At 46.5% G+C, this 27,973-nt stretch overlaps 1 protein-coding gene across 2 annotated transcripts in view; it reads left to right on the top strand.

Moving 5' to 3' along the window:
- Positions 1–27,973, top strand: part of LOC138582126 (zinc finger protein 684-like) — a 154,318-nt gene that overhangs the window by 62,485 nt on the left and 63,860 nt on the right. The window contains exons 4-6 of one of the 2 annotated variants that reach the window (XM_069653126.1): positions 3,312–3,425; positions 3,969–4,055; positions 11,414–11,527. In XM_069653126.1, coding sequence (XP_069509227.1) covers positions 3,312–3,425; positions 3,969–4,055; positions 11,414–11,527 — 315 coding nt within the window. The remainder of the gene's footprint in view (positions 1–3,311; positions 3,426–3,968; positions 4,056–11,413; positions 11,528–27,973) is intronic. The other variant, XM_069653127.1, reaches the window with a different exon arrangement.

Here is a 27,973-nt window from a genome sequence, read left to right on the forward strand (position 1 = left end):
ATAGGATCCAAGTATCCTGAAACTAAGAAGCCAAGTCGAGGAACCGCTGGTGTCCTGCTGGAAGGTTTGGCACCCTGAGCCCGCTGTCGTTCCGTGGGACCCCTCTGCATCTGGTCATCCTAGAAGGTCTGCGAAGATGCTTCGACCCATTGGAATAGTGTGACCAACTGTTCTCGGCAGCTTCATCAAACCCTGCAAGGAAGTGTCCCTGGGCCAACCAGTGGGCTGATCAGCTTACGCAGACTCTTTGCCCTGATACCGCCGCCGTTTTGAGGAGTCCCTCGAAACTTGGTATGTCGCTAGCTCTGTGTTCATGGCACTCTCACACTGAATTTCGTACACTTGGTGTTCCCAGGTCTGGAGTAAAGTGAGTGTGCCCGAACCGGAGTATACATGGCTACCGTGTTGCCCAGCCGTGGTGACGAACTTTGCAGGTGTGCTGCATTTGTGCCCCTCTTGCCCCTGAAGCCTGCTGCAGTGAAACTGGACTGATACATCCACCAGGAGCAGAGAAAACGCAACTGTCCCGTTTGGGACTCATCGCTATATCTTCGTTGCTGAAAGCCGCAGAGCCCCCAAATTGCTGCACTTGAACCTGCAACCGAAGTGGACTCAAATGCTGAAGTTTGGTCCGGAGTGTGCCGGGGGTCGGTGAGTAATCGCAACCCTAACCGGTGGCCCCTATAACCTACATCCATTATTACGCATGAGTGGCCCCTGAAGGCCCCTCTCTTTTCCACTGCTAGTGCAAACTAGCCAACTAGTCCCAACTCTTGGAATCGACTCTGCTCTCAAGTGGAGGCCCTCCCCTAATAGTGGAAACCTATTCTTCATCACCTCACCCACCTTCATGAGCTGCTACAGACCCTTGCAGAGACCCAGTTTTGCCCATCTGCATTACCGCCTGTGCCAGCATTGCATGTACATTTGAGCAATAGGCTCCACTCTTCTTGGGGATTGGACTTCGTCTTAATTAGGAGTGTGTTGAATGCAGAAGGGACTAAAGACTACTTGCACTGCCTGTTTCCTTCTCCTTTTAGGTTGTGGACTCATTTTGTGCATTAACCCTTTAGACCCCATTGGTCTTGTATATATGTATCTAGATAGGATTGTGCTGGCTTAATAGTATTACTGTGATTTGATTTGTGTGTTGAAACTCAAAGGCCTTGAAATAAATGTATTTGTATTTTGAATATATATACACCTGACTGGGAGTGATTTGTAAGTGTTCTTTACTCTTTGTGCTCATTGTGGTCTTTCAGTCACCCTCACCCCTCCTGAGACCTAGCCTTGTCCGCCGCCAAGCTACCTTGATTGGTCTGGCTTGTCCAAAAGGTTACCCTGTTCTAAGAAACTAGCCTGGCCTCCTGAACCTCTGCCCACCAGGTCAGAGTTCAGTAATCCATCTTAACGGTCTTCTGTGTTTCCTGATGGGTCTTTAAGAAGTGGCTTGAAGTATGCCAATTTGAAGGCTTGTGGCATGGTTCCTGTTGCTAGTGAGTGATTGAAGAGATTGAGGAAGTATTCTGCAGGTGTTTTCTTGGTGAGGATAGTCTTGTAGACATCTGGTGGGCAGGAATCTGCTAGAAAGCCTGCTCTGTTGCTTTTTCTCACCTGGCTGTTGAATGTATCTGTCAAGATCAGTAGGAGGTGGTTTAGTCTAGTAGTTGGTTGTGGTGGTCGTTGGTTGAGGTGGTCACTGGTGCTTTTTGGCTTGCTCTCAACGATTTGCTGGATGTTAGCGATTTTGTTTTTAACGTGGTCTGCAAGATCACTGCATCGTTTTTGTGATGGAGTTGGTGTGTTGTTGCAGACTGCTGGGTTTTTTAACTTGTTTGATGTTGAACAACTTTTTCTGGGTGTTGCTTGAGTTTGCGATCTGTGTGCTGTAAATGTACCTTTTGCATTTAACAGATGAAGTCTAAGTGAGAGAGTCATCTGTGAGCTGGTAGAGGACAAATTCCTATCTCTTTCTTCTAGCTCACAGTGCCAAACAGAAGTTAGAGGATGAAGGGCTATGTGAGGTGCGGGTGGCACTATGCCAGCTAATGGTATGTCCATGATCAGTAGGTTTGTATAGGGAAAGGATTCATATTTTGCCTTCAGTTTTCATTGGCTTTCTCAGATACTATTAAATGGAGACCAAGTTCTGTGAGATACGAGGCGTTCATTGCCAATCGCATGCTCCTATGACAGATTGTCTCTTCCAACAGCGAGGAGGGAGATGAGCAGGTGTATAATAATACGACTAGAACCACATCCTATGCACCTCAGTATTAAGATGATCTTCCTTAAAAATGCTAAACTAGATACAAGAAGCTACCCTTTTAGAGCGACCTGCACTTTGAAGTTCAGAATTATCAAAAAGTTGCATCTGTCATCAAAAAGGATAGGGCTTCTTTCAAAAATAAGCACCCAGAAAAGGCAGATTGACCAATCACAATCTGCCTTTCCCGAGTGCGATTGTGCATTCACTGCCTGTGGTGAAAAATAAGTAAATAAAAATGGCTGCCACCATAAAAATAGAAAAGGGACCAGGTCCCTTTTCAGATGACAGTGGCCATTCTGGAACCGGTTTTCCATGGCCTGCAGTCATCCAAAAAGGGGTCTAGTCCCTTTTCTATTTTAATGGCTGTGGCTATTTTTGTTACTTCTTTTTTTCATCCCAATGGTAGATGTGCTCGCGCTGAGGACATCTCTGTCGGAATGAAAAAAAATGGACACTTTCCGCACCCCAGGAAATCCCAGGGTGCGAATAGCTTTCACGCCCCAGCTGGGGGCAGACACAGTGTTTAACGGCCCACAGCCCCAGCTGCGGGCCGTAAAACGCCATGTCTGCCCCCCACCAGCCAGGGCGTGAAAGCTACATTCATCCTAGTAGCATGAAACATTTATAATTTCCTGATCGTGCTGTTCCGGGCAGATCACTGCCACGTGATAGAGCAGATTCTGGAATAAGGGTAGATGTCAGGCAGCGGGGACTCATTACTCCTTTATCTACCCTGAAAATTAACTGTTCCTTTTGAGCAGGATGAGAAGAAGCTTTGATATTCAGATGAACAATGTCCAATCACTTGTTACAATTATTCCCTATCCTATTGCTATTCACTGCAGCACCAGATTGAATGAGGGGAGTGCTAGGAGCCAAAGGCAGTTGATCCCACTTGCTACAATTTAATTCTGAATACATTTTAAAGAAATTCTTGCAATTTATAGAGAAACATGAGCCACATTTGTAGAATGAAAAAATAGGTTGATTTTGCTGCACACAGAACTTGTGTGATCACACTTGGATCTTTGATTCCATGCAGACCACGAGTCCATCACTTCAATGGTATCTTCTATTATCAAAGAAGAAGGTGCTGCCAAGTATATGGACCAAGAGGACCGTGGGAGAAGGGGAAGCAGGAGCAATCATTCAGGAGGTGAGTAAATACTAATAGTCCACGTAAACACGTCTAAACTATATATGTTTCAACTTCTTCTTTAATGGATACACTTGAGAAACATTGCTCAGTCTCAGTCAATATTTGTTCCAGGTTCTTCATCAATTTGAACTTTACTATCACTGTACCTGAAGAGAGCAATCTAAAACCCAGTTATCTGTGCCCAAAACGTCCCTGGAATCTTTGATGTATTTGGTATATAACACATCGGATCCCATTTAGAGTTGTTAATATCACTGTACAGCTTACAACAAACCATGGCACCAATCTACTTGATTTCCAAATTACTGATCTCATATGCCAGCCAATAATAAAGAAAATATTATTTGCACCATTACTGTGCTGTCCATGTATTTTGGAAAAATTAGGAAGGAAACTTGAACTGCTGTTTTGTTTTGACAAAACAGATAACACAATAGTCCTCTGTAAAGGAAAGCAGTAAAGCTGAATCAAAGTTGGTTTTCTAATGCATGTTTGTCTGCAAATCCTTTTCAATCATAAGATTCTTTAATTGTTTTTTAGGTTTACATTTTCTTGTTAGTGAGTCAGAGGACCGTTTTATGGATCATATTGATGGAGAAAGAGAAGCCAGCAGCAGTATTATATCAGGTAGAGTACACATCTTGCAATGGTGCTTGACTGGGATTGCAACAGATTTCAGCTCATATAAGGGACAAATGCTCCTGGTTAGTAATATTACTGTGAACTTTGGAGTGCCTTCTTACATCCTCTAATAAATCGCAGTCTTAGATGTTGATATTGTTTTTCTTTTCCCATGAACAGTTCCTTCTTAATTTGGGTAGATTACACAGTCAGTGTCCTTCTCCTCAGGGTGAATAGCATTCCATTGTAATGTAATCTTCAAAGGTTTCTTTGTTAATTGATAGCTTCTTGAAGATTGTTTTTATTTTAAACGTAACATGTAGGTTATTTAGGAACAAAAACATCCCCAATATAATGCAAAGTGTTAGCTGACAAAGGGCATCATTATGAGTTTAGTGGTATCTGGGCGGTAAATCCACCCAGATACCACCAAACTGTATTATCCTTACTGCCACTTAATCTTGCGATATTACCACCAGTTTACAAGTGGTGGTGGCAGTGTAAATCCCCATTTATTTATTTTCTAGTCCATAGGACTCAATGGGGTATTTTCGGCGGAATTACTGCTGCAGTAATTCTGACGAAATTTGCCAGAAAGATGGCAGATTTACCTCCAGCTCATGGCTGGAGGTGAATCCTACAACTTTCCGCTACACCTATAGTTTGGTGGCGTGGTAATGTGGTGGAAAATGGTAATAATCCCTGCATTTATCCCACACCGCCCAACTTGTAATGAGGCCCTAGACACTTTGAGGGATCTAAACTTGATGAAAAATAATAATAAACTGGGTGACGTTCTTCTAGAACAAGTAAAAGTCAGGCACCACAATAGGAACATTCAGTGAAGAGCGATGGCCAGAAAAGGATTCACATAGGATGTGGGGGAGGGGAGCTGCGCTCCCTTTCAACCCCTCTTTTAATAGGAAAATATTCTTTAGCATGAGGAAAAGCTTATGCATAGTGTTCTCCTTGATTTCCGTTTTATCATTACTTTAAAATATATTTTTCATGTAAACCCCTTGCCGCCTCCCTCATGGCTTCAGTTGAACTTTCCTTTTGCCAAGCTTCTTGAACTTTTGTTGTACCCTGAATGATCTTATCGGGCCTCTTTTCTAGGAAATTCCTTCCTGATGCTTATGACCTTCAACATGAGCTGTTTTGCAGAAAGTTGTTTGGATGTGTTTTATCCTAGCAGTGTCTGGAATGGGTTATACCGGATAAGTTACTGCATGTTTTCCGTGTTTGACACAGAACACGGAACCTGGATACAAGTTAAAAAATGTGTTGGGTAATTTATGCATCTCCTCCTGAAACATCAGTGGAGGTAATGGTACACATAAGAGAAATTATTCCTGCCTACCGAATATGTTTAAATTGGTATTCTGTGGAATACAGGGGAATGTGATATTGATCTACAATTGTGGAATTTAAATGATCAGCTCATTATCTGACACAAAAGGAAGGTGGTTATCAGTGCAGGCCCACTTTAACAGCATAGATTGGACACACTGCCTTGCATGGGCACATCATTCCGGTACCTCCAGAAGTAATTGATGAATTGGCTTCTGAGTTAGGGAGCTAGCCTGCACTTGATTGAGTTCAACTGGCTACTGATCCATTTTTGGATAAATCAACTCAATTGTTTTTACAGATAGGCTTATTTGTGGAAAAATAAAGTAGTAATTGGAAGAATTTAGGCAAAGGGTGGCCTGATGGAGGGAGGGAGAGCCTTCTGCCCACTGTTAAAGGGGTATTCTTACCACTGAGCTTTATACATGGATAGATCTAGCCCGTCTCAGTCCTCTCTTCTGCAAAAGCTAAAGTGTGACTACCTTGGTCTTGCGCTATCCGATCGCACTCCCTTGTTTTTAAAGATTACGTTGCAGAATTAAGTCCATGCTTGTCACTGAAGATTTTACAAGACCCCAACTCCCAAGAATGTGTTGTGCTTAATTTGAGAACAGCAAGTTGTACTACTGTATGAGATACAACAAAAGCCTTTTCAGATGTCCTGTAACCTTGCAGGATATCGCCCAATAAAGTAGCAAGACATTAATGTTTGGACAAATTTAAGAAACGTGAATTAGGCCACTGTATCTCTTTGAATAATATAGTATTACTAAGGCATGTGATACAGTCTTAGAATCTAGCCGGCAGGGATGCCCATTATCACCACTCCTGCTTGCAATTTATATTGAGCCTATTGCTCAAAATATAAAACTGGATCAGAATATGTGTTACATTCTCAGTTGATGTTTGCATGAAAGGGGAAAATGGACTGTCTGATGACACCAATTGGATGTTGTGTGAAATCCTGGGTGTAAGTTGAGCACGAGTGTGCCATGGAATTTGGATTCCTTTGAGCCTGCAGTGGCAATGGTCTTTTGGGTTTCCCTTCATAGCTATATAGCGTATTGCCATTTACTTCTTCTGCTTCTCTCATGACAATTGCTTACATTATCAACTTCCTTTAGAATGCTGAGAGATCATATGGGACCTTGAGGGAAGAGTGTTACCTGCTTGACAGTTGGTGTATCTGTTGCCGAGACACGCTGTCCAATTCACCTGTGTCACTTGTAATCTTATCATTATGTTACTAAAGTTAAGTCAATTTTGGTGTCATGTTGTACTTTTTGAGGCTAGTAAAGCAGAATCAATGACACGTGCCCTTTATGCAAAATATGTAGTAGTTTTGTCAAGCAATCCAGAATGAGCAATGCACGCTATCCTGCAACTGGTACAGGAGTTTGGCAGAGTTGCAAAATAAAGGGTTACTGTTGACTCATCTCGGAATATGTATGGAATACACCTAGTTGTCAGTAGATGAGGTTACAAGCAGTGATCACACTTGAACTCGTGATCCGCTGAGCTTGCACGACCACAGCGAAGCTAGTCTTCTCCCGCGATTTATTATCACCTGAGACTGTCTCAACCTTTATGGTGGCTTTGTGATCCCTTATATCTCTTGAAGCTGTTGGATTTGCATTGGGCACAAAGTTCCCTTACAGCTATCTTGAGCTGGTTTAGGGCGGTGGTGTCCGGATCGGTGCTTCTGGGGTCATTTTCTTGGACACCAGGGTTAGTAGCTGCTTCCCAGAACTCTAAAACCTGACCCAAGTCCCTACATCTGCTTTTTGCTCTGCAGTGACTGCCTTCTTTGTCCTGGACTCCCTAGCTGAGTGGCCTCTCCTAAGCAACTCACCTGTGACTATCTGGAACCTTTGTGGGTCACCTAAAAGACTTTCAGATACTTTGTGTAATCTAAGGATGGCCTTTTGCAGTTCGGTTTATGGTGTTGAGTGGCCTATAGGTGTAAGGTCTATGTTTTGATTTGTTCTAACAACTCTGTCTGCTTTAGCTTATGCATTTATTGATTAATAAGTGCTTGTTACCCAACTGTGAGAAATGTTGTGGCGCTTGTGCCATAAAATACCTGAAACCATTGTTACAGAAAAGGAAGAGGGGAAGGGGGTTCCTGAATTGAGAATATCGGGTTGACATAGCAACCAGCAATGCCATAGCATTAAAATGACAAATCACTAAAGTTTCTATTTCCAAACTTCTCCGCCATACTACCCAATGAGGAGTTCCCTAACAATATTTTGTCCAATCACCAGCTTTGTAAGTAGCAAGTCGGGTGCCTGGTTTTCCATTTCCTAGTCATAGTGATTTGTAAGGTTGTGATTGTGGGCTATTATTGGGCTACTTTTGACTGAAGATCTGTTTTTTTAGTTTTCCTGAGGATGCCTCTCTACCCACACCCAACCATATGTGCGGGTTGGGTTATGTTTGGGCTATTTCTGTTTACTCTCGGTGAGTCCTCTCAAGGCTCCATTGTTATTTATTTTTTGGACCCTGCCAACTACCCCCACCACCCTCCACTCTCTCGACCCCTTCCACCCTCCACCCCTCCACTCTCTACCCCTCAAACCCACCCCTCCACTCTCCCTACCCCTGCCAACCCACCCCTCCACCCTCTCTACCCCCACCAACCCTCCCACTCACCCTACATAACCCCACACTCTACCCCTACCCCCACTCTACTGTCACCTAACCTACGGCCACCTACCCAATTCACAATCTCTCTACCCTCCACCACTGTATCTACCACCAGCTGCCCACCGCTCCACCACTTTCTACACCCCCCACTCTCTACCCCCACCTGCCCATCACTCTCTACCCCGACCCGCCCACCCCTTCGATTCTCTCCACTCTGAACCGCCCACCCCTCGACGATTATCTCCACTCCCACACAATTCTTTCCACCCACACACACACACCCACCCACCCATGACAATTCGCTCCACTCCCACCCGCTCACCCCACGATGATTCGCTCCACATTAACCACCCGCCCGCCCCATGACGATTCTCTCGACTAAAACCTGCCCACCTCTCGATGATTCTCTACACTCTGACCTGCCCACCCATCCACCGCTCTCTCTATCCCAATCCGCCCACCTCTCCACTCACTTCCCCTGGCAAACATACGCTCGACTCTCTCTATTCACCGCCTACCCAGCCCTCTACCCGACTGTACCCCCACTCTCTACCCCACCATCCCACCCACCTACCCACCCTGCGCCAACTCTCTACCCTCACTCTCTCTACCCCCACCCACCCTCCCACTCTCTCTACCCCCAAACTCTCTACCCCACCCTCCCACCCACTCTCTCTACCTCCCACACTCCCACTCTCTCTATGCCCCCACCGCCCCTCCCACCCACTCTCTCTACTCCTACCCCCCCACCCTCCCACCTACTCTCTCTACTCCCACCTCCACCATCCCACCCACTCTCTCCACTCCCACCTCCACTCTCTCTACCCAACCTCCCACCCACTCACTCATCCCCCCCACCCTCCCACTCACTGCCTCTACTCCTACTCACTCTCTCTACTCCCACTCACTCTCTCTACTCCAACCCATTCTCTCTACCTCCCAAACACCCACTCTCTCTATGCCCCCACTGCCCCTCCCGCCCACTCTCTCTACTCCCACCCCGACCCTCCCACCCACTCTCTACTCCCACCCCCGCCCTCCCACCCACTCTCTCTACTCCCACCTCCACCATCCCACCTACTCTCTCCACTCCCACCTCCACCCTCCCTCCCACTCTCTCTACCCAACCTCCCACCCACTCACTCACCCCCCCACCCTCCCACTCACTGCCTCTACTCCCACCCACTCACTCTCTCTACCCCCACTCACTCTCTCTACTCCCACCCATTCTCTCTACCCCCACCCACCCATTCTCTACCCCCACCCAAATCTCTCTACCCCACGACCCTCCGGACCCATTCTCTGCCCCCATCCAATCACCCAACACCCACCCACCCTGCAACCCATTCTCTTTATCCCCACCCTCTCACCCATTCTCTCTACCTCCACCCTCCCACCCATTCTCTCTACCTCCTTCCCCACCCCTCCACTCTTTCTACCATTGCCCACCCCAGCCCTCCACACGCTCTACCCCCACCCAGCCTACTCAACTCTCTTCTCCTGCCACCCACCCTACCCACACACTCTTCTGCTGCCACTCACCGTACCCCCCGCCCCCACTCTCTTCATCTGCCACCCACACTACCTACACTCTCTCTACTGGCACCCACCCACCCTTACTCCACTCTCTCCACCCTCACCGACCCACCCTAACCCCACTCTCTCCACCCTCATTGACCCACTCTCTCCCCCCACCAACCCACCCTGTCCCCACTCTCGCTATCCCCACCTAGCACACCTACACTCTCTACCCCCTCTCTCGCTACCTCCACCCACCATATCCCCTCTATTCCCCCTCCCACCATACCAACTCTCTCTACTTCCTCTCATCCTTCCTCTCACACGCTCGCATTATTTCTTACTCTTACCCTTTCTTGCCCATATTTGCGTGAATTTACATATAATGTGTAATTGGAAAATGAGATGGGCTTTTGTTGCTGAGTCCTGTGGTGGCAATAGGTTGCAGCTTTCAAAGCCGCGCCCATGCAGGATGCACTGCATCGGTTTTTACTAAAATATAGCTACTATATCTTTTGGGCTATATTGAAGTTATATATTGTAGCTTACAAACAGACACGAAATACACAGACAATGTGGATTGAATGAATGTAAACACTGCGAGCAATGTAGAGAGTTAAACTGAGCTAATTAGAACAGTCATCGACTAACTTAAAATGGTGGCTCGGTTCAACCTTACCAATGGTGAATACTAACAGGTCACATGACCGCAGTTACTCTGTATTCTGTTTCCTGTTTGAGCAATCTTAAAAACAGCCTGTTAGCCTTAGGCTGTAAGATACGCCTGATGAGGTTCCCGTGAAAGGATGGAACGCGTGGCACTAGAACAGTGGCTTTGAAGCTTTGCAACCAGTTCTGTAAATCCATGCTGACTTTTATTGTTTTAAAGACTATGTTGTATCACTAATAAAAGCTATGTTTTAGCACTATATCCGGGATTGAGTGCTTGTGGTTTTTGGAGCTGTGTGGAGTAGCTAGTGCTGTGTATTCAGTCACTTTCTCCACTAAACACAACATTGGGGGGGGGGGTGTGTGTATGTGTGTGTGTGTATGTATATTTCTTTTTTACACAAAAGGAAAAGTAATTCCACTTTTCCGCACAGGGACGGCACTTGAAGCCGTCGGGACGTCAGTAATGGTCTCCCAAAGTAAATAAATCCACCATTCGCCATGAAATTCTTATGCCATATCCAGCTTTATTAAAGGCATGACAGAACTACGAACGTTGCTTGCTCATATATATATATATATATATATGTACACTAGGGTTACTTATTTTTGGGAAGAGTTTAAAAGATTATCAAGTGTATTGGGATATATAGTGAAACCCTTTAATGTAGGCTTGATGTTTTGTTTCAACTATGAATGGGGTGAAATATGACTTTTCCTTGTTTATTAATGAAGATCTTTGATCTAGAATGCAGCATGCTGCTCAGTCAGGGATGGTGCTACTTGTATTTGAAAGTATGGCTCCCGCTGCACATTAAGAGACATGAATACTTGCCAAAGCTTAGGGCTCTCTTTTTAATCTTGCACATTTGCACTTTCTATAGCACTTGCACCCTACCTCAAGCATGTCTTCAGATGTTTCAGTATTAAGGGAGAGAGTCATTTCATGTTTTCATGTATTTGTTTATTGATGTAGTTCAACTTGTTTGTATGTATAATATGTGGTTCTTGTACTTTTCTAAAATATTTGATGTATTGCGCATCACAATTAATGAAACCAAATATTTATTTCTACGTATCTATAACTTTTCTTATTTTTGTAACCTTGCTCCACAACTTTCTTTGTTTTTAAATTGTATTGGAATAAAATGTATAACTATTTCTTTTGTTTCCGACAGAATTCTCTTCTCTTAATCCTGACAGTATGATGAGAGTGGATGACCAATCAAGTGCAGGTTTCATGGAATGTATGGGGACAGAGCAAAAAGAAAGCCGGATTAGCCCCGGCGCAGGTAAAGTACCAATGCCACTTAGTGCTTAGATTGCTGGCATTGATCAGTGAATACTTTATGAGCCCACAAAAATGAACAAATTCTCCCGAGTTATACATTTCTTGCTAAATTTTGGCTTCTTGGTGAACATTGACTGGTTCAAATCGTGAGTTTATATATTTAATATATTCAATAGTTGATGATATGTTTGACTGACTTGTGCATCTTGTTCCAAACTCATCTTAGTCTCCACTGATGACTATGTAGTCTCTGGGGGATAGCTCAGGGGCAACATGCTCGCCTTGGAAGCAAGACACCATGGAGCAACACAGGTTCGTTCCCCGTGTCCGCGCTTAGAATCCTCTGGGTATTAAGCGTGTTATAAATAACCTATTATATCCTACTTGTTCTAGTTTAAGATAATGTGTGATCACAGTAGGTGCCATTAACATACGGAACCTTGGTTGCTAAATGTTGTCCTGTTTTGCCTAACAAAAGCAATTATCTGGTTGAGATCAAGATGACTGCAATGCTTATCAAACAGCACAGCTATGTTAGATTTGATTTCTTCTGCTTTTAACACTGCTCTTAAAGTAAACTACTGTGTCCATCGTTTTTACCCCAACTTTAGATCTGCACGCTTTGAATGTATGTTTTTGTTCTGTTGTTTTACATTTTACAAATCTTTGATCCCTCAAAAGAAATCGCAAAATGTCTAAGAAACTGATATATAAAACACACCAGTGGAAGGTCTCCTGCTCTGTACAGCCAACTTTTCAAACAAACTAACTGTACCAAAGGTATTTAACGAAAAGTTTTCATTTTCCACAATTCCATCATGCTTGACAGCTAGGGTTAAGAACAGTGTTAGGGGGCATGATCGGAAGAGGGAAAGGTGTTCAGTAAGAATGAGTGCAGTCCATCTGGTGTGGGACTACACAATACCTATCTGTTCTTATTAGGTAACCCACCTTTTAATATAGGCCTGTACTACACAAGTTGGTTGTGTGACTGAGCAGCCAGGCTTATTTTAAGAGGGGTAATGTGAGCTGTAAAGCTGTACAATGAAATCAGTAAATACAGGTATCCAAGTAACACTTACACACTTAGTTATATAGTACATTATTTATTTATACACAAAGATATTTAAAGCATTCTTTAAAAAGCAGTAATTAGCTGTAACAATAATCCCAAGTTAGGATTCAACTCAAAAACTGAACAATAAAGCAGGTGAGTAATTCATTCACATGTTACACATTTTCCAGCACCCAGAGGAGCGACATCATTTGAGGTCATCAGAACACTTATTTTGTATCACCTTTGCAGTATTGGGTTATTAAGGAGGGAAAGGTTAGGGTTGGATCAGAACAGACTTGTATTATATAAAAACAGTTAGATTCTCCCAAAGGAATGCAGGCAGTCATTTATCCCAGCATTAAAAGTGTTCTACAGGAGGGCGTGACTAGAAGCGCCATCGATGTGGATGCTTCTCTTGTAGCCTCCGTGTGAAGCCCGGCGTAGTGTCATGTAAATCCCTGGTTCAGGAAGGCTGCTTTTGCCCTAAAATACAGGCAGTGGAAGGCAAACCCGAGCTGCAGAGCAGGGGAGAGTGGCAGAGCGTTTGGTGGCCCAGGAGCTGAGAAATTCCCTGAGGAGCGGCTCTGTCAGATCCACCCAACCAAATAAGAAGGTGGTTGAACACACCGGCTGAAGAACCTGCGTTGGGGAGAGGGCCCAGAGTGGTGGGGAGACCCCGAGGCTGATAACCACACTGTAGCGGGCCGAGACCACAAACCAAAGAGGCGGGCTCCCCCACTCAGACAGCAGACCACAGAGGAGCTGCCCACAGGAATCAGGAGTGGACCGTGAAGCATCCGACTCTGGTGCCTGGGGAAGAAGGCTAAGTGATCCAGAAGAGAAGCTGCGAGGGACACAGCACCCCGGAGCGCTGGGCCAGGGACTCCTTGCCGACACCCCTCCGCCCCCCTTATGAGACCAGCGCTGGATGTTCGGAGGACCCGGGGCCTGTCGGTCCATCAGTGTCTCCCTCTCTGACTTTGGAGCCCTCAAGAGGGATAGCGGGATCATGCTCCTCAGGGGGTCCATAACTGCAGAGACATCATTTCTAGGTGAAAAGAAGCCACAGCATTGCACTATAGGAGCCCGCTAGAACACCCCCGGCCAGCTACAAACAACTATCTACGGGTTTACCCTGCAAGGTGAGCAGCAGACCCGGGTGGGGGAAAGGTGCAAGGGACCTGTTTCAGGGGAAAGGCCATTCAGACTGTCGGACTACCGAAAAATAGACTGGCCCTTGAGTGGAGTGGAGGCTACGGAGAGGGTCCTTCCTTTTTGCCCACCAGCTACACCTCTGCCCCCAGGACGGGGACACCTCCTAGTACCTGGCCCGCCTCTATTTGTGTCAGAGCTGTATCACCAGCGCTGGTTGCCCTCCAGGAGGTCCCTTCACCCCGACCCCTCCACCCATGGCTAAACTGAAAAAAAAACAAAAGAACACTGACATTGCAGTTTTCCTCCAGCCTCAAGACAAACATAATAAAATGGAGAAAAATAACACTTGTCTTCACACTTGTCAATGCGCCACAAAATAATCCACTAGATGCAAAATTGCTGTTGTAACCAACTCAATTTTTGATATTATTGTTGAGTGGTAATCATGTGTTCATATGCGCCCTCTGTGATAACACATTTTTCGGCATACACTATGCCTTTCTCAAATCAGGGCAAATCTCAATTAGAACTAATAATATAATGCAATTTTGGCAAAGCACCATAGTGCCAGTTCTATTGCGTTTTACTCATCCAATTAATGTGTTTTGAGTATAGGCATTCTCTCGTCATGGGTTAAATCCCTCCTCAAAATGCTGTTACGGACGCGAGAGATCCAGGAATTAACTGGCAGGGAAAAAGAAGGACTTGGAAAACAGGGCCCAAAGGTACAACCTCCGGATAAGAGGAGTGCCCACTTCAATCTCAGATCAGGCCGTACCGGGGTATATCGGCAGGCTCTTTCAGATGTTCCTTCCACACCTGGACAAATCGATGCTGTTCCTAAACTGCACCCATAGAATACGTGCCCGAGGGACCCGATCTCCAGACAGACCCTGGATGTAATTGCTCGGGTCAATTTCTTTACTACAAAACAAGAGATCCTAGCAGCCAGACAGACACAAGGAGATCTACCGTTCCAAGGAGCGCCACTACACATTTTCTAGGACCTCGCAGTGGCAACCATACAAAGACGTAGAGAGCTCACGCCCCTGACAACATTTTTGCAAGATCAAAAGGTGCGCTATCTCTGGCTCTTTTCTGCCACTCTTCAATTTAATTGGTCGGACACCTCCCGCATTATCCGCTCACTAGAAGAAGTGGAGGACATCCTAAAAAGACCCTCCCCAGAAGCAGGCCCCTCATCAAGACCCTTGTCAACAGCCAGAATGAAGTCCGCCAGACCAAGACAGAACACCTGGACGAAAGTAGCCAAGGATCGTAAGCCTGGAGGAACTCTTCTGCAGCAGACCTGAGACCCCCCCCCTCCACACACATATTGCGAGCATCTCCTACTCGAGCGTTCACCCACCTTGGACCCGCCCGCACTACAACATACCACACGGCCTATGCCCAGCCGTAAATCGCTATAGCACCTAAAGGCCCACAGGGTACTCACCCCAACCTCAGTTTATCAACATGGTTATTGGCAGTGAGTTGGTTGTTAACTGCCACAGTTTCGTTACTGCTTCAAATTTGGAAGCAAAAGTTTAAAACCTGGTTGCGCAATGGCACCACCACAACAAAAGATCTAGATGGCGCAGTCTTAATGGAACAAGACTCCCCGTGGAACCACAACCTCACCAGAAACTGAAATGCATCTTGCTCAATGTGAAGGGCTTAAATCCACCTCCAAAGTGCAAAGCAACACTCCAGCACCTGCAGGTCCTGGGGGGCTCTGTGATCTTCCTGCAGGAAACCCATTTGCTCCCACTGGACTCCCCCTGCCTCCGAAGCAGACATTTCCCACTCCAATTCATGGCCTACAGCAGCTCCAAGAGCAGCGGCACAACAATTCTCCTGGTAAAAGGTATCCTGTTCAAAGCGCTGGAGATTATATACAGCCCGGAGGGTCGTTACACAGGACTCAAAGCCTCAATCTTTCGGCAATTATGTAATTTGATTTCAGTCTACACTCCTAATGAAGGACAGGAGTCTTTCTATAAGGAACTGGAGGCCAAGCTGCTACCCTTCATCGAGGGCCAAGTAATCATTGGGTGAGACTTCAATGGGGTCCTGGACCCCCTGATGGACAAATCTCACCCACCAGACCCAAGCGACTTCAAGATTACTACAGGGCTACTTCACTTCTTAAGGTCACTGGGGGTGGCAGACTCTTGGAGGGTATTACACCAGGACGAAAAATACTTCTCGTTTATTTCACATGTTTTTCGAACCTCCTCATGGGTAGACTTGATCCTGACAGCCCCACAAATGCTCGCCTTTGTCGATGAGGTGACCATAAAACCAAGACTTTTCTCGGATCACACCCTGGTCATACGGACTTCCCAAGCCTATAACCCAGATCCTACTCCCAGACATCGCTGGAGCCTATATGAACCGATCCTGAATGACATGGCACTGAGGGACGCCATTGGCAAAGCAACCAGACCTATTTTCAGGAGAATCCTACAGAGCACACCTCTCCAGCTAACACTTGGGATGCCATAAAGGCGGTGATCAGGGGGGAGCTGATAGCCCACGGGTCGGCATACTGCAAACGGAGACAAGAGACCTGCACGAGGCTAGAAGATGTATTAACGGCCGAAGGAAAACACAAGAAGTGTTGGACGCCGAGGGGCCATCGCTCCCTAAAGATAGCCCAGAACAGGCCTGAAGTCCATTATGCAGCGGAAACGGCCCATACTTTAGCCAGATCCAAGCAGGGCTATTATGCCAAAAACAATAAAGCAAACAAATTCCTGGTGGAAAAATGTACCAAGATAAATTGACGGAACACCATAACAGGTCTTCGGGACCAAAAGGGAAAGATCCACTACACAGAGGACGCCTAACTACAGCTGGCAGCGGCCCATCTCACCGAGACAATGACAGCGGCTCCCTGCAATAGGACAGAACAAGAGCGCTATATTGAAGGAGCCACCCTCCTGCATCTCAAAAAGACTGACATAGAAGCGCTGGATGCCCCAATCATGAATGAGGAAGTAGACATGGCCGTTAAATCCCTGAATTCTAGGACCCTGGGCCCAGATGGATATACAACGAAATTCTTTACACTTTTTTACCCCAATGTCTGGCCCCCCTGACCGCCCTTTTAAACTGCTGTGGCATGTCGGGCTCCATCACCCCAACCATGCAAGAGTCTACAACCATCCTCCTACTGATGCCTGGTAAAGACTGCAGAGAGAGCACCTCATACAGACCCATCTCCCTACCTAATATAGACGTCAACATATACTCTAAAATCCTAGCGAACCGCTTGGCGGCAGTCCTGTTATGTTATGTCGACGTCCCCTTTCGATTCTCGAAAGACAAGATGCAATACTCTGTGGTTACCACTGGATGGCGGACTATATGCACAGCATGTGAATCTAAGCAGATACAAGCATCAGAAATGCTATTACGATGAGAAATGCATGCCATATCATTGGTATGACCTCAAAGCGCTGGTAGGTTGAACGCCCTCGGGGACCGTAGTCCAGGTCAGTCGAAAGAGTAAGGTGTCAGAGGGTGCTTGGGTGCACCAATAATGTGCGCAGCTGGTGCGATTGCCTGCATCCTAGCATTAGGTGTGGTGGTATTTGATATCAGTTGAATGCGTGCAGTCTGGAGGATAGTCACAAAGACTGAGTTCTGGCTGCGTTAGACCTGTGTAGGGCGCTTATGTGTGCAGCTAGGCCGATTTTCATGGGGTATGGCTGCATTTTATCAGGATGCTCAGGTGTTCATGGAGTATTGTTCGTATGTGAGCAGCTAGGCCGAATTGATCGAGGGGTGTAGCTGCGCTTTAATTGTGTGTTGGTGTAGAGTAAAAAGTGAGCGTAGTGAAAGGAGAGGTGAGTGTCTGGGTGGAGGTTTTGATCTAACAAGCTTGCTATTCCGGATTTGAAGTGCACGATTTGTGATCGCTGCGTTCAGAGTAAGCTTATTAGTGACTTAATAGGCGCATTTAATGGTGTCATTGCTCAAGATATCTTTAACATTTGTTATGAGGTTGTAAATTGTTAGATGGTCTTAGGTGTCATGTTGGAAAGAGCCAGGTTTTTAGAGCTTTACAGTCTTATGATGTAGTCTTTGATGTGTCGAATATGTGGGGAGAATGAGTTCCACAGAGTTGGGGCCAAAGTTTAGAAGGCGGATCCTCAAATCCTGACAAAATTAGAGGTTGGAATCACTAGAAAGAGGGCAGTGCTTGATCTTAGGGTGCGAGATGGGAGGCAGGGTTTTATCCTCTCTTGTAGGTACGTTGGGCTGGTCTTGTGCACTGCTCGGTGGGTAATGCATAGTGTCTTGAAGGTGGCCCTTCATCCAACTGGAAGCCAGTGGAGGGTTCAGAGAGCAGGTGAGATGTGGTCCTTTTGTCCGAGGGAGAGGAGGAATTTGGCGGCAGCGTTTTGGGCTCTTTGAAGTTTGTTGAGTTGGTATGCTGGTGCTCTCAGGTATAAGGAGTTGGCATAGTCCAGTTTCAACATAACAATAGGCATAACAGCAGCAAGTCTGTTGGGGTAGGAGAGGTAAGGAAAAAAGTGTCTAAGAAGTTTGAGGTGGTAGTGCTTTTTGAAACATTATTGATTTGACGGGAGAGGGTTAGGCCTGATTCCATAGTGCAGCCTAGGTTTTTGACTATAGTGGATTCGAGGGAGGGTGGCCATGGGAGCGGTTGTGGGAGAAGGACAGTATTTCCACACACCATGATTTCAGTTTTATCAGGGTTCACAAGCAGGTGGTTACTTGTCATTCATCGGCATCGGCCAGTATCACAGAGACAGGCTTCTAGGTCAGGACGTGGGTTGGTGCATGTCTTGGGGATTTTTAGGATAATTTGGGTATCTTCGGCGTAGTTGTAACAGGAGAGGTTGCATGCGCAGATGATTCCTGGTACAGTGGTCAGATAGAGGTTGAAGAGGAGAGCAGAGGAGGCAAGCGCCTAGGGATACTCCAGTGTTCGCAGGGCGAGCAATTGAGGCAAAAGTGGAGAGGAAGGTGATTTGTTTCCTGTTGCTATGGAAAAAGGCAATCCATTTGAGTACTGAGCCACGGATTTCTAGGGAGTGGAGGCGGTTAAGGAGGATTGAGTGGTTAACGGTGTCGAAGGCTGCAGAGAGATCGAGGAGAATCGGCACTGTGCAACCCTCAGAGTCTGCCGTGACCTTGAGATCATCCCAGATTGAGATCAGAGTGGTTTCTGTTCCATGTCGAGGTCTGCAGCCTGATTGTGCGTGGTCGAGGAGTTAGTTGAATTCTACAAAGCAGTTGAGCTGGGAGTAAGCGAGAAATTGGAGATCGGCATGTAATTCTTGGGGTCAAGGGGGTCGAGGGATGCCTTTTTTTGAAATGGCATGACATGCACAATTTTAAAGGCTTCGGGGAAGATGCCAGATGTGAGGGAGTAATTTTGTATGGCTCTTGCATGTTCTCCTGCGCATGTAGAGGAGAATTTTTCTTTCAGAACAGAGGCAGGGCAGGGCTCGAGGGGCGGCCTAGAGGGTCTGCTGGCTGATAGTAGGTCAAGGAATTTGTCTCCTGAGATGGGTTTGAAAGAGTCAAAGGTTGGCAAGGTGAGCGTCAGGGCAATGGGATCAGGAAGGGTCGGAGTAGGGTGCAGTTGAACAAGGAGAATTTGGTGTTAAGGGTTGCCATCCTGTCAAATGCGGTGTTTAGAAATGAGCGAGAGGGAGTCGCAGAGTGATTTCATTTTGTGGGAGTCGATTGGGCAGAGGTGCAGGTAGGTTTCACGAATTCGGAGATGATCTTGTGGAGTTCTTTACTGTAATAGGGTTGTTTGGCTTTTCTGATTTCAGATTTGTAATTATGGTGATGGAGGGCGAACATGGATCTGCTGAGATCAGTTTTAGATGTTCACCATTTGCGTTCAAGAGAGTTATTTTGTTTTTTCGAAGTCCTCAAGTGGGGCGTAAACCATACTTAGTAGCCCCCTTTCCTACTTACTCGTGTATAAAATGTGTATGTTACCCCTCACGACTTTAAATGGCTGGTGTCAGTGGTTTAACTTTCCTACCATTGTGCTTTGTTAGCGCAGGCTGAACCCTCAGCTGCGGTATAGCACCCATGGGTGACCATTTTGTCAAAATGGGCCAGTCTTCTTTTTTTTTGCCATTTCTGGTTTGGGAGGTCTTTCTTGGGTTTTACTCTGCGCGCCAAACCAGGTTGAACCCTTTTTTTTCGGTACTGAAACCCACCTCTGGCTCCAGTGTTTCTAGCAGGGCAGGAAGCAGGGAGGTGCCCGAAACTCCCTGTCCTTAGTCCCCTTGGTAACCTGAATGCACCCCGTGCTGATTGGCCGGCTGACCACTGGACGAAACATCTGACAAAGGAATCGTGAAGAGAAGCTTGCTGCATTCTCCTGGACCGTTGTACTGCCCAGTGAAGCCCTGCTGCTATGCTGAAACTGCTTTTCCGAATCGACTACAGAAGCTCTGGAGAGGACGACTTCTTCCCTTGGGTTGGTGAGACCAACTGACCCCAAGACAAACTTTTCTTGAAGACCTTCCCCAACTGGCTGTACTTCTTTGCTGCGGCTGGAATCGAGTGTCAGGGTGCGAGAAATCTGTAGTCGAGTGCATCGTCTTTAAGCCGGACCGAAGCTCCAGGAAGATCCTGAGGACCCTCATGAAGCAGGATGACCCAGGCTCGAGTCACCTCACCAGAGTGCTGGACTCAAGGAGTGAAGGAAGCCCATCAAGTGTCCAAGACCCGCGGTGGTGCTATTACCCGGTAGCTGAAACCGCAAAGTGCTGCTGTACTGAAAAGAGCCTGTAGCCGCAGCCGACCTTCAAACTGCAGTGCAGGAGTCCTCCATACGTCCTCCCTCTTGCCCCCACGACTGAGGCCGAGGAACCCAGGATCTGCAACCAGAACTGAAGCCACCTGGATCCTCTGCTTCAAACCTAAGGTACTGTACTGACCATGGGGTACTTACCTCTTAAGTCTGTAGCTTGCATTATCTCACTTTATGACTTGCAGTAGCTGCTTTTTGCAGAGTTGATCTCAGCTGTACCGTTCACAAGCCTAACAGCTTGTGGCCCAACAGAGCTTTTCTACAAACTCTCTGCAAGACATATGTGCTATCTAGGTCCCTCAGCTCCATAGACATTGACTTTGGCTGTCCTGTTTCCCTACCGACTCTTCTGACCCATTGACTTTGATTCTAACTCTCCCTCATAGGTGGTAACTTGTTTGAAACTGTTATTGCTGGGAAAGATCTTATCTATACTTCATTGGGAGATTTAAATAATACTCACATGTTCTGAGAACCTGTTAACCTTTTTCCTTCCCTTAACCTTTCCTTTCCACAACCTCAGAATTTTAACAAGTGCAAAGGTGATATATAAATGCCAATACTGTCCTAGTAATTGAAGTCACCCCAGGGTGTAGGAAGTGTGTATGAAGCATCTCTAAAGAGTATATACTTGCTTATCTTGATTCTGAGATTGTGTTATGAAGTATATTTTTATTGTTGCCCATTGCCCTTTTTAAAGAATGCTTATTTAAAACTGACTGTTAAATAAATATTTTACTAGAAAACCTTGAGTGTAAGTGTTAAGTGGATACTTGTATGTGTGGATTTCGATGCTACAGCTCTACAGCTCACATTTACCCCTCTTGAGATAAGTCTGGCTGCTCAGTCACTCTGCCAACTTGTATAGTACAGACCTATACTAACAGTTGGGTTACCTAATACCAAGAGGACAAGACTGGTGTAGTTTCCACAGGGTTACTGCATACAATCTTGCCTAAGAGAAGGGCTAGAGCAATTTCCGGTCACTGGAAATCGTCTCGACCGCTTTTCCTTCATCATCCTCTTCGGTTTTGTTCCATTGGTCGACTACCTTTTCAGCTTCCAGGATCAGACTCTTATGCAGAAACCCACCAATCGAACAGCCTTGCAACATTCAAACCTGGGGGGTTGGCAATCCTTTCAGGACAGCCAGCCTTCCAGTTTGAGCTGGAATGCCACACTCAGGCTGGAAGACAAATGGATGCAGAGTTTTGGACTCCTCCCTCACTTCCTGCTTTCACAGACACTCTGGTGCCTGGGTGGGGAGTCCAAGATAAAAATCACACAAAGGAATTTCCCACCCTGGATGTCAGGGGAAGGAACAAGAAAGGACAAGGAACACTAAAATGGTGAAAAAAACAAAACAGGGGCAATTTTGTTAAAATGAGCACCCATGGGTTCCTTTACTGGAGCTGTGCGCACAGCCTGCAGTAAAGGTGCACCAAATTAATAAAAGGTATCACTGCCACCAGGCATTAAAGGTAGGCTTGTTCCTGTAACAGAATGGTTACAGTTATAGTGTGAAAGGGGATACATTGTATCTCCCCAGCACTCCACATAAGATGGGGTGTGCTGTTACACCAAATAAAATGTAAAAGGGATCCAAAGATCCTTTCTACCCTTGGGAACTGTAGTTCTCACAAGGTTAGCTAGAGAAAGTTAAAAGGGGAGCCCCTAGTGCAAACCAGCAACAATACGCACTTATTGGCAAAAAGTTGTGAAAGAGGATAACTTTTAAAAGACACTATGGAGAGTCATAAAAATCTATCTAGTATGTTCTTATATAGCACCACTCATCCATAGGCCTCAAGTCCTCTCTCCAGACAGAAATAACAAGGAAACAGAGTCAGAGAAACTGAATCTATACCAGGAGATAGGGTGCGGGGGGAGCTTAACCCAAATCAAATACATTCGTTTTTAGTTTGTTATTAAACTGGGCGGTGGACTCACAGCTCTTGAGAGCAGATGGAAGCTGGTTCCAGAGATCTGGGGCCCACGCATGAAAGTCTGAGCCGCCGATCCCTTTTAGCTGTATACGTGGTTGCTTTAGGAAAATATCTTTGTTGGAACGGAGGGTTGGGCGAAAGGGAATTCTCTAGATTCTTGCTGATGGGTAGTTTTGACCTTTGTCTGGTAAGCAATTGTGAACCTGCATAATGCCTTTTGAATTTGATTCTTTGGTTGACGGGCAGCCAATGTAGTCTTCTGCGGACCTCAGTCACATGAGTACATCGACTGAGGCTGCAGACGGCCTCAACTGCTGCATTTTGTATCACTTGTCGGCATTTTATATTGGCCTGAGGAGATCCAATAAGCAGGCTATTGCAGTAGTCAAATTTAGAGTTGATAATGGCCGCTGTAGTCATCGCCCCATTTGTCTCTGAAAGATGGGGGTGAATTTGCCATAATATATGAATATAAAAGGAGCAGGACGATTTAAGATGGAGGACATGCTTCTTGTATGTAAGATGGGAGTTGAAGTACACCCCTAATCTCTTCACTAAATCAGAAACTTTGATGGTATTGCCCGCAATGCAGAAACTAGCATAGGAAGGATGCAGGTGCTTGAGTTTGGCCCGTATGCCCAATATGAGAAGTTCAGTTTTCTTATTATTGAGGGCCAGAGAGTTCTTAGCCATCCAGTACTGTATGGCATGGTAGATGGTGTTGACTTTTTCAAGCTATTTGCTGTAGAGGCCTGACAATTCAATGCCAATCTGGGTGTCGTCAGCATAATTTGCGAAACGGACACCCAACGAGGATAGAAGATCGCATAATGGTTTTATGTAAATATTAAATAGAAGTGGCGACAGGCAGGATCCCTGTGGGACCCCACAGGTCAGTGTCGCCTTAAGGGACTGCGCATTATCCTTAGTTATGAATGAAAATCGCGGGCCAAGAAAAGATCTGAGCCAGTCAGCCGCAGACTTGGAGCATCTGCCCACCTCGATCAGCCTATCAGCCAAGATTACCTGATCGACCAGATCAAAGGCGGCCAAAGGATCCAGAAGAAGTAGCAATGCCTGGCCACCTTTGTCAATTATCTCCACTAAATTGGATTTAAGATCGAGGAGGGCAGTCTCAGTTCCATGATTCACCTGGAACCCAGACTGCCCAATAGCAAGAATGTAATTCTATGTGGCAAAGCTTTGATATTGGTCGAGTGCAATCTTGTCCAAATCTTTAACAAGAAGCAACAAAATTCCCAGGGTCCCCAGTATCAAGATTCTCTTTTTTCAAAAAAGGGGTAATCCATGCCACCTTGATGTTGTCGGGGACCGCAGCCTCAGCAAAGAGTTGTGGCCCGGGGTGTCGGAGTGTCTCGAAATTGTGAGGCAGGGAAGCTATCCCCTTTGCATGATGTGGGTTTGACCTAAGAAAATAGTTTAACAGACTTCACTTTCTGGGTTATAAGAAAGACGTACTGACGTTGTGTCTTGCTCAGAAGATTGAAATAAATTCAATTGATATGAAATATTCTGTTGGTGTAAAGTAACTTTCTGAGTGAAGCAGTCATGGATGTGCTGATACCATGTTTTATCTGTGTTAGGGAAAATTCTCAGAATTGTGCTAATTCCCTTCTACCTTAGAGACCCCCAGTTCTTTTTGCTGGACTTTAGGACTTCTAATTTCTAAACTGGAGAGGGTGAGACCTTTTTCCCACTCTCATGTATTTTTCTGTGATTTGGAATCTGTTTCTTTTGACTTTGGAGTCTGACAAACTCCATAGACATCATCTTTACATTGTGATATACAACACCTTCAGTGCAGTGATACAGGGAAGTCTCTTAGATTTCCCAACGGTTTAAATACCTTCTCTACTCAGTTTCCAAAAGCACTGAAATGAAATTGACTTTACCTACATTTTGTAACTTTCTAGACCCAGCGCACACTATCTTACAATAGGGTGCTGGAGGGGTTACTTAGCATTCCCTTTGTCTAGTTATTTTTTGTTTTACCCTTTCTACAATGAATGGCTGGTGGCAGTGGTTTACTTTCTCCTACCATTGTGTCTTTCTATGGTGGGCTGCAATTGCAGCTGCAGTAAAGCACCCATGGGTGACCATTTGTCAAAATGGCCCGGGTCTTCTTTTTTCACCATTTCTTGAAGGAAAGGTCCTTCTTGAGATTTACTCTGCGCGGCAAACCAGGTTTGGTCCCTTTGTTCATTTTGTTTTTGGAGATATTCACTGGTGAAGCCCGCCTCTGGCTCCAGCGTGTCTGGCAGGGCAGGAAGCGAGGGAGGTGCCAAAACTCCCTGTGCTTCATCTCCCTGGTTACAGGAATGCACCCAAAGGTGATGTGAGTGACAGGCTGCGAATGAATGGAAGAAACCGGCATAAAAGGTGAGCATTTTTGCTTGGAAGGCAGAGTCGACCACTGGATGAAGGAATCTGAAGAAGAACTTGGAAGATATGCTTGCTGCAATTCCTGGACCATTGGTTTGCCCGGGGAAGCCCTGCTGCTCTGCTGAAGCTCCAAATTCGCCTCGACTAGAGAAGCCCTGCAAAGGACGACTACTCCCCTTGGGTTGGTGGGACCAGTCAACCCCAAAACGAACTCGTCTGGGCATCCTCTCAGAACTTGCTGTACTTCCATTGCTACTGCATGAACCGATTGCCAGGGAGAGGGACACCAGAATCAAGTGTCTCTTTTTTTTTAAGTCGGCCCTGAGTTACAGGAAGTTCCTCCGGACTCCCATGAAGCAGGACTGACCAAGCCTGAGCCATCTCAACAGAGTGCTGGACCCCAGATGCAAGGAAAGTCCATAAAAGTATCCGAGAACCGCGGTGGTGCTGTTTGCGAGAGTCGCGAAGAGGCAAAACCGCAAAGTGTCGCTGATCTGAAGTTTGCCCATTTCTGCCACCGACCTTCCATTCGTAGTGTAGGAGTCCCCAGACGTCCTCCCTCTTGTCCCCACGACTGAGGCCCAGGAACAACAGGATCTGCATACCTATACAGGAACAGAAGCCAGCTGTAACTAATTTCTCCAAACCAAAGGTACTGTAAAACTAAGGGGACATACCTATTGTTGTGTAGCCTTGCTAGTTCTCTGTTGAGACGTATCTTGGTTGCTTTTGCACAGTTGCTTGCAGCTTTGCCCCTTACAAGCCTCCTAGCTTGTGGCCCTACTGTGATTTCTTTTTCTACGAGGACTTCTTAAAACATTGTGGAAGACTTTTACTTACCTGCGAGAAGTGCTTCAGCTCACCTAGACTTTTGCTCAATTAACATTGGCTGGCCTGGCTCCCTGAAATACTGTTCTTACCTCTGACTTTGTGCTTTAACTATTACCCAGGAAAGGGTTAATTTGCTTTGCATTGGAGGGTTAAAAAAGTACTTAACTGTTGAAGAATATGTGTTAACCATTGTTTTATTTCCCACTCTTTTCCTTTTGACACTAAATTCAGTATTGCTCTATATGTACCAGTGATATATCAATGTCCACAGTGTCCTAGATATTTAAGTCACCTCAGGGTGTATGAAGTGTCTGTGTGCCATCCCAAATGGGTATCTACTGATTTATTGAAACAGAGTGGCCCTCATTACGACCCTTGCGGAATTCGACCGACCGGACCGCCATAGCGTAAATAGCGTTTCCGCCATTGCACGACGGAGCAAAGTGCGGGTCATTCCGACCCATCGGGCACGAGCACCACGCCATGGCGGAAGTGCAAAGTCCGCGATGGCGGAAATGACCCCAAAACGGCCCACACCGCCGCCGTACGGCGCCCTAGGTGCAATTCCGCCACCCATCTTAGCGGTCACCGCAATGAGCGGCAACCGGAAAGTACGGTGACCGGAAATATACGGAAACGGAAGTAAAAACATGGTCCCGGAACGGGAAACATCACGCCGTACACCTATAAAAACACTATTTCCACACAACCATTAAAAACACTACCCTGAGACACATCCCAACCCGTCAGCCACCCTAGTGAAACCAAGAACAATGGGAAAAGTAGCGAAGAAAGCGTGCGACCGCAAGCGGCAGGTCCACTTCTCCCGTGAGGAACTCACCGTGCTCACAGAGACCCTCCAGGAGAATGCTGCCGCCGTCTTCTCCACGCAAATGACCAGGACGGCACTTGCGAACAAGAAGGCCATATGGGCCCTGGTGGCACAGCGGGTAAGTGCGGTGGGGACCGCACCCCGCAACCCACAGCAATGCAGAAAGCGATGGGACGACCTGCGGATCCGCGTCCATAGCATACCTTCTGCCAACCGCAACATTGCCACAGCTACCGGTGGGGGATCGGAATCACCCATCAAGTTGACCCCCTGGGAAGAAATCTGTGCCTCCACCATTGGAATGGAGAGAATAGAGGGAGTCGGAGGGATGGAGAAAGGAGTGCAGACAACCGAAGAATCAGGTAGGTGCCCCAAATAAAACAATGCCAAAACCACAATGTCCAATCATGTGAAGTACCACGTGTCCATATAGTGCAACAGTAACACATGTCCAGGAGAACGGCCACATGCATAGGCCTGATAGCACACTTTAAAAGTCACATTAAATACATAAATAATTAAAAATCCTAAAAACACCCTCTACACGTGCAGCAGGCACACCCTAACTGCAGGCTGCAAAACAACTGCACCCTCACTCCACATACAAATGAAACCACCTCCAAGGCCACAACCCAAATCACCCTCAGGTACCACCCCAATGCATGTGATACATTGCCATTCCAATTTCCACAGACCCATTAATAACGCTCGCCCTCCTTTACTCCACCACAGGGCCCGATTCAAACGACGAGCTCCAGGACACCCCTACCAGCACACCTGCAAAGAGGGCCAAGACCAACGGCCAAAGACCCTCCACCTCAGCTGCACGCATCAAGACACGGCATCAGCACAAATCGAGTGGCAGCACACAGGAGGGGACTTCAACAGGCACCCCAGCAGCCAGCATGGCCACAACACCACCACCACCACAGGCCCCCCCAATGGATGCCACAGAAGGCACTGCTTCTGGTGGCAGCAGCACCATAGGTGACACTGCATTAATGGCAGCATGCTCCGACACAGAAAACGGGGATGTCGAAGTTAGATCCATCCATGACCTGTCTCAATCCCCCTGTCTGTTTCATCCCGTACACCATGAGGATACCACGCAGGGGCACCCACAAGACGACGACTGGCCATCCCCCACAAGCCCTGTGGCAAGGCAACATGAGGTGACCAGCCCCTCTGTGACACCACCGCAAATGGCCATGGCACAGCAGAGGCAACAGTCCCTCGACCAGGTGATCGTGCAACAGCAGCAACTGGCCACGCTCCTCAAGGACCATGCTGATGAATGTGGGGGTACTAAGGCAGCCATAGAAACATCAACTGAGACACTTAGGGCAGTAATGGAGAGAAGTACAGAGACACTAAGGGCACAAATGGAGAGAAGCACCGAGAGCCTG

This window comes from Ambystoma mexicanum, chromosome 3q, assembly GCF_040938575.1.
Source record: "Ambystoma mexicanum isolate Mex_15411 chromosome 3q, UKY_AmexF1_1, whole genome shotgun sequence".
Taxonomy (NCBI): Eukaryota; Metazoa; Chordata; class Amphibia; order Caudata; family Ambystomatidae; genus Ambystoma; species Ambystoma mexicanum.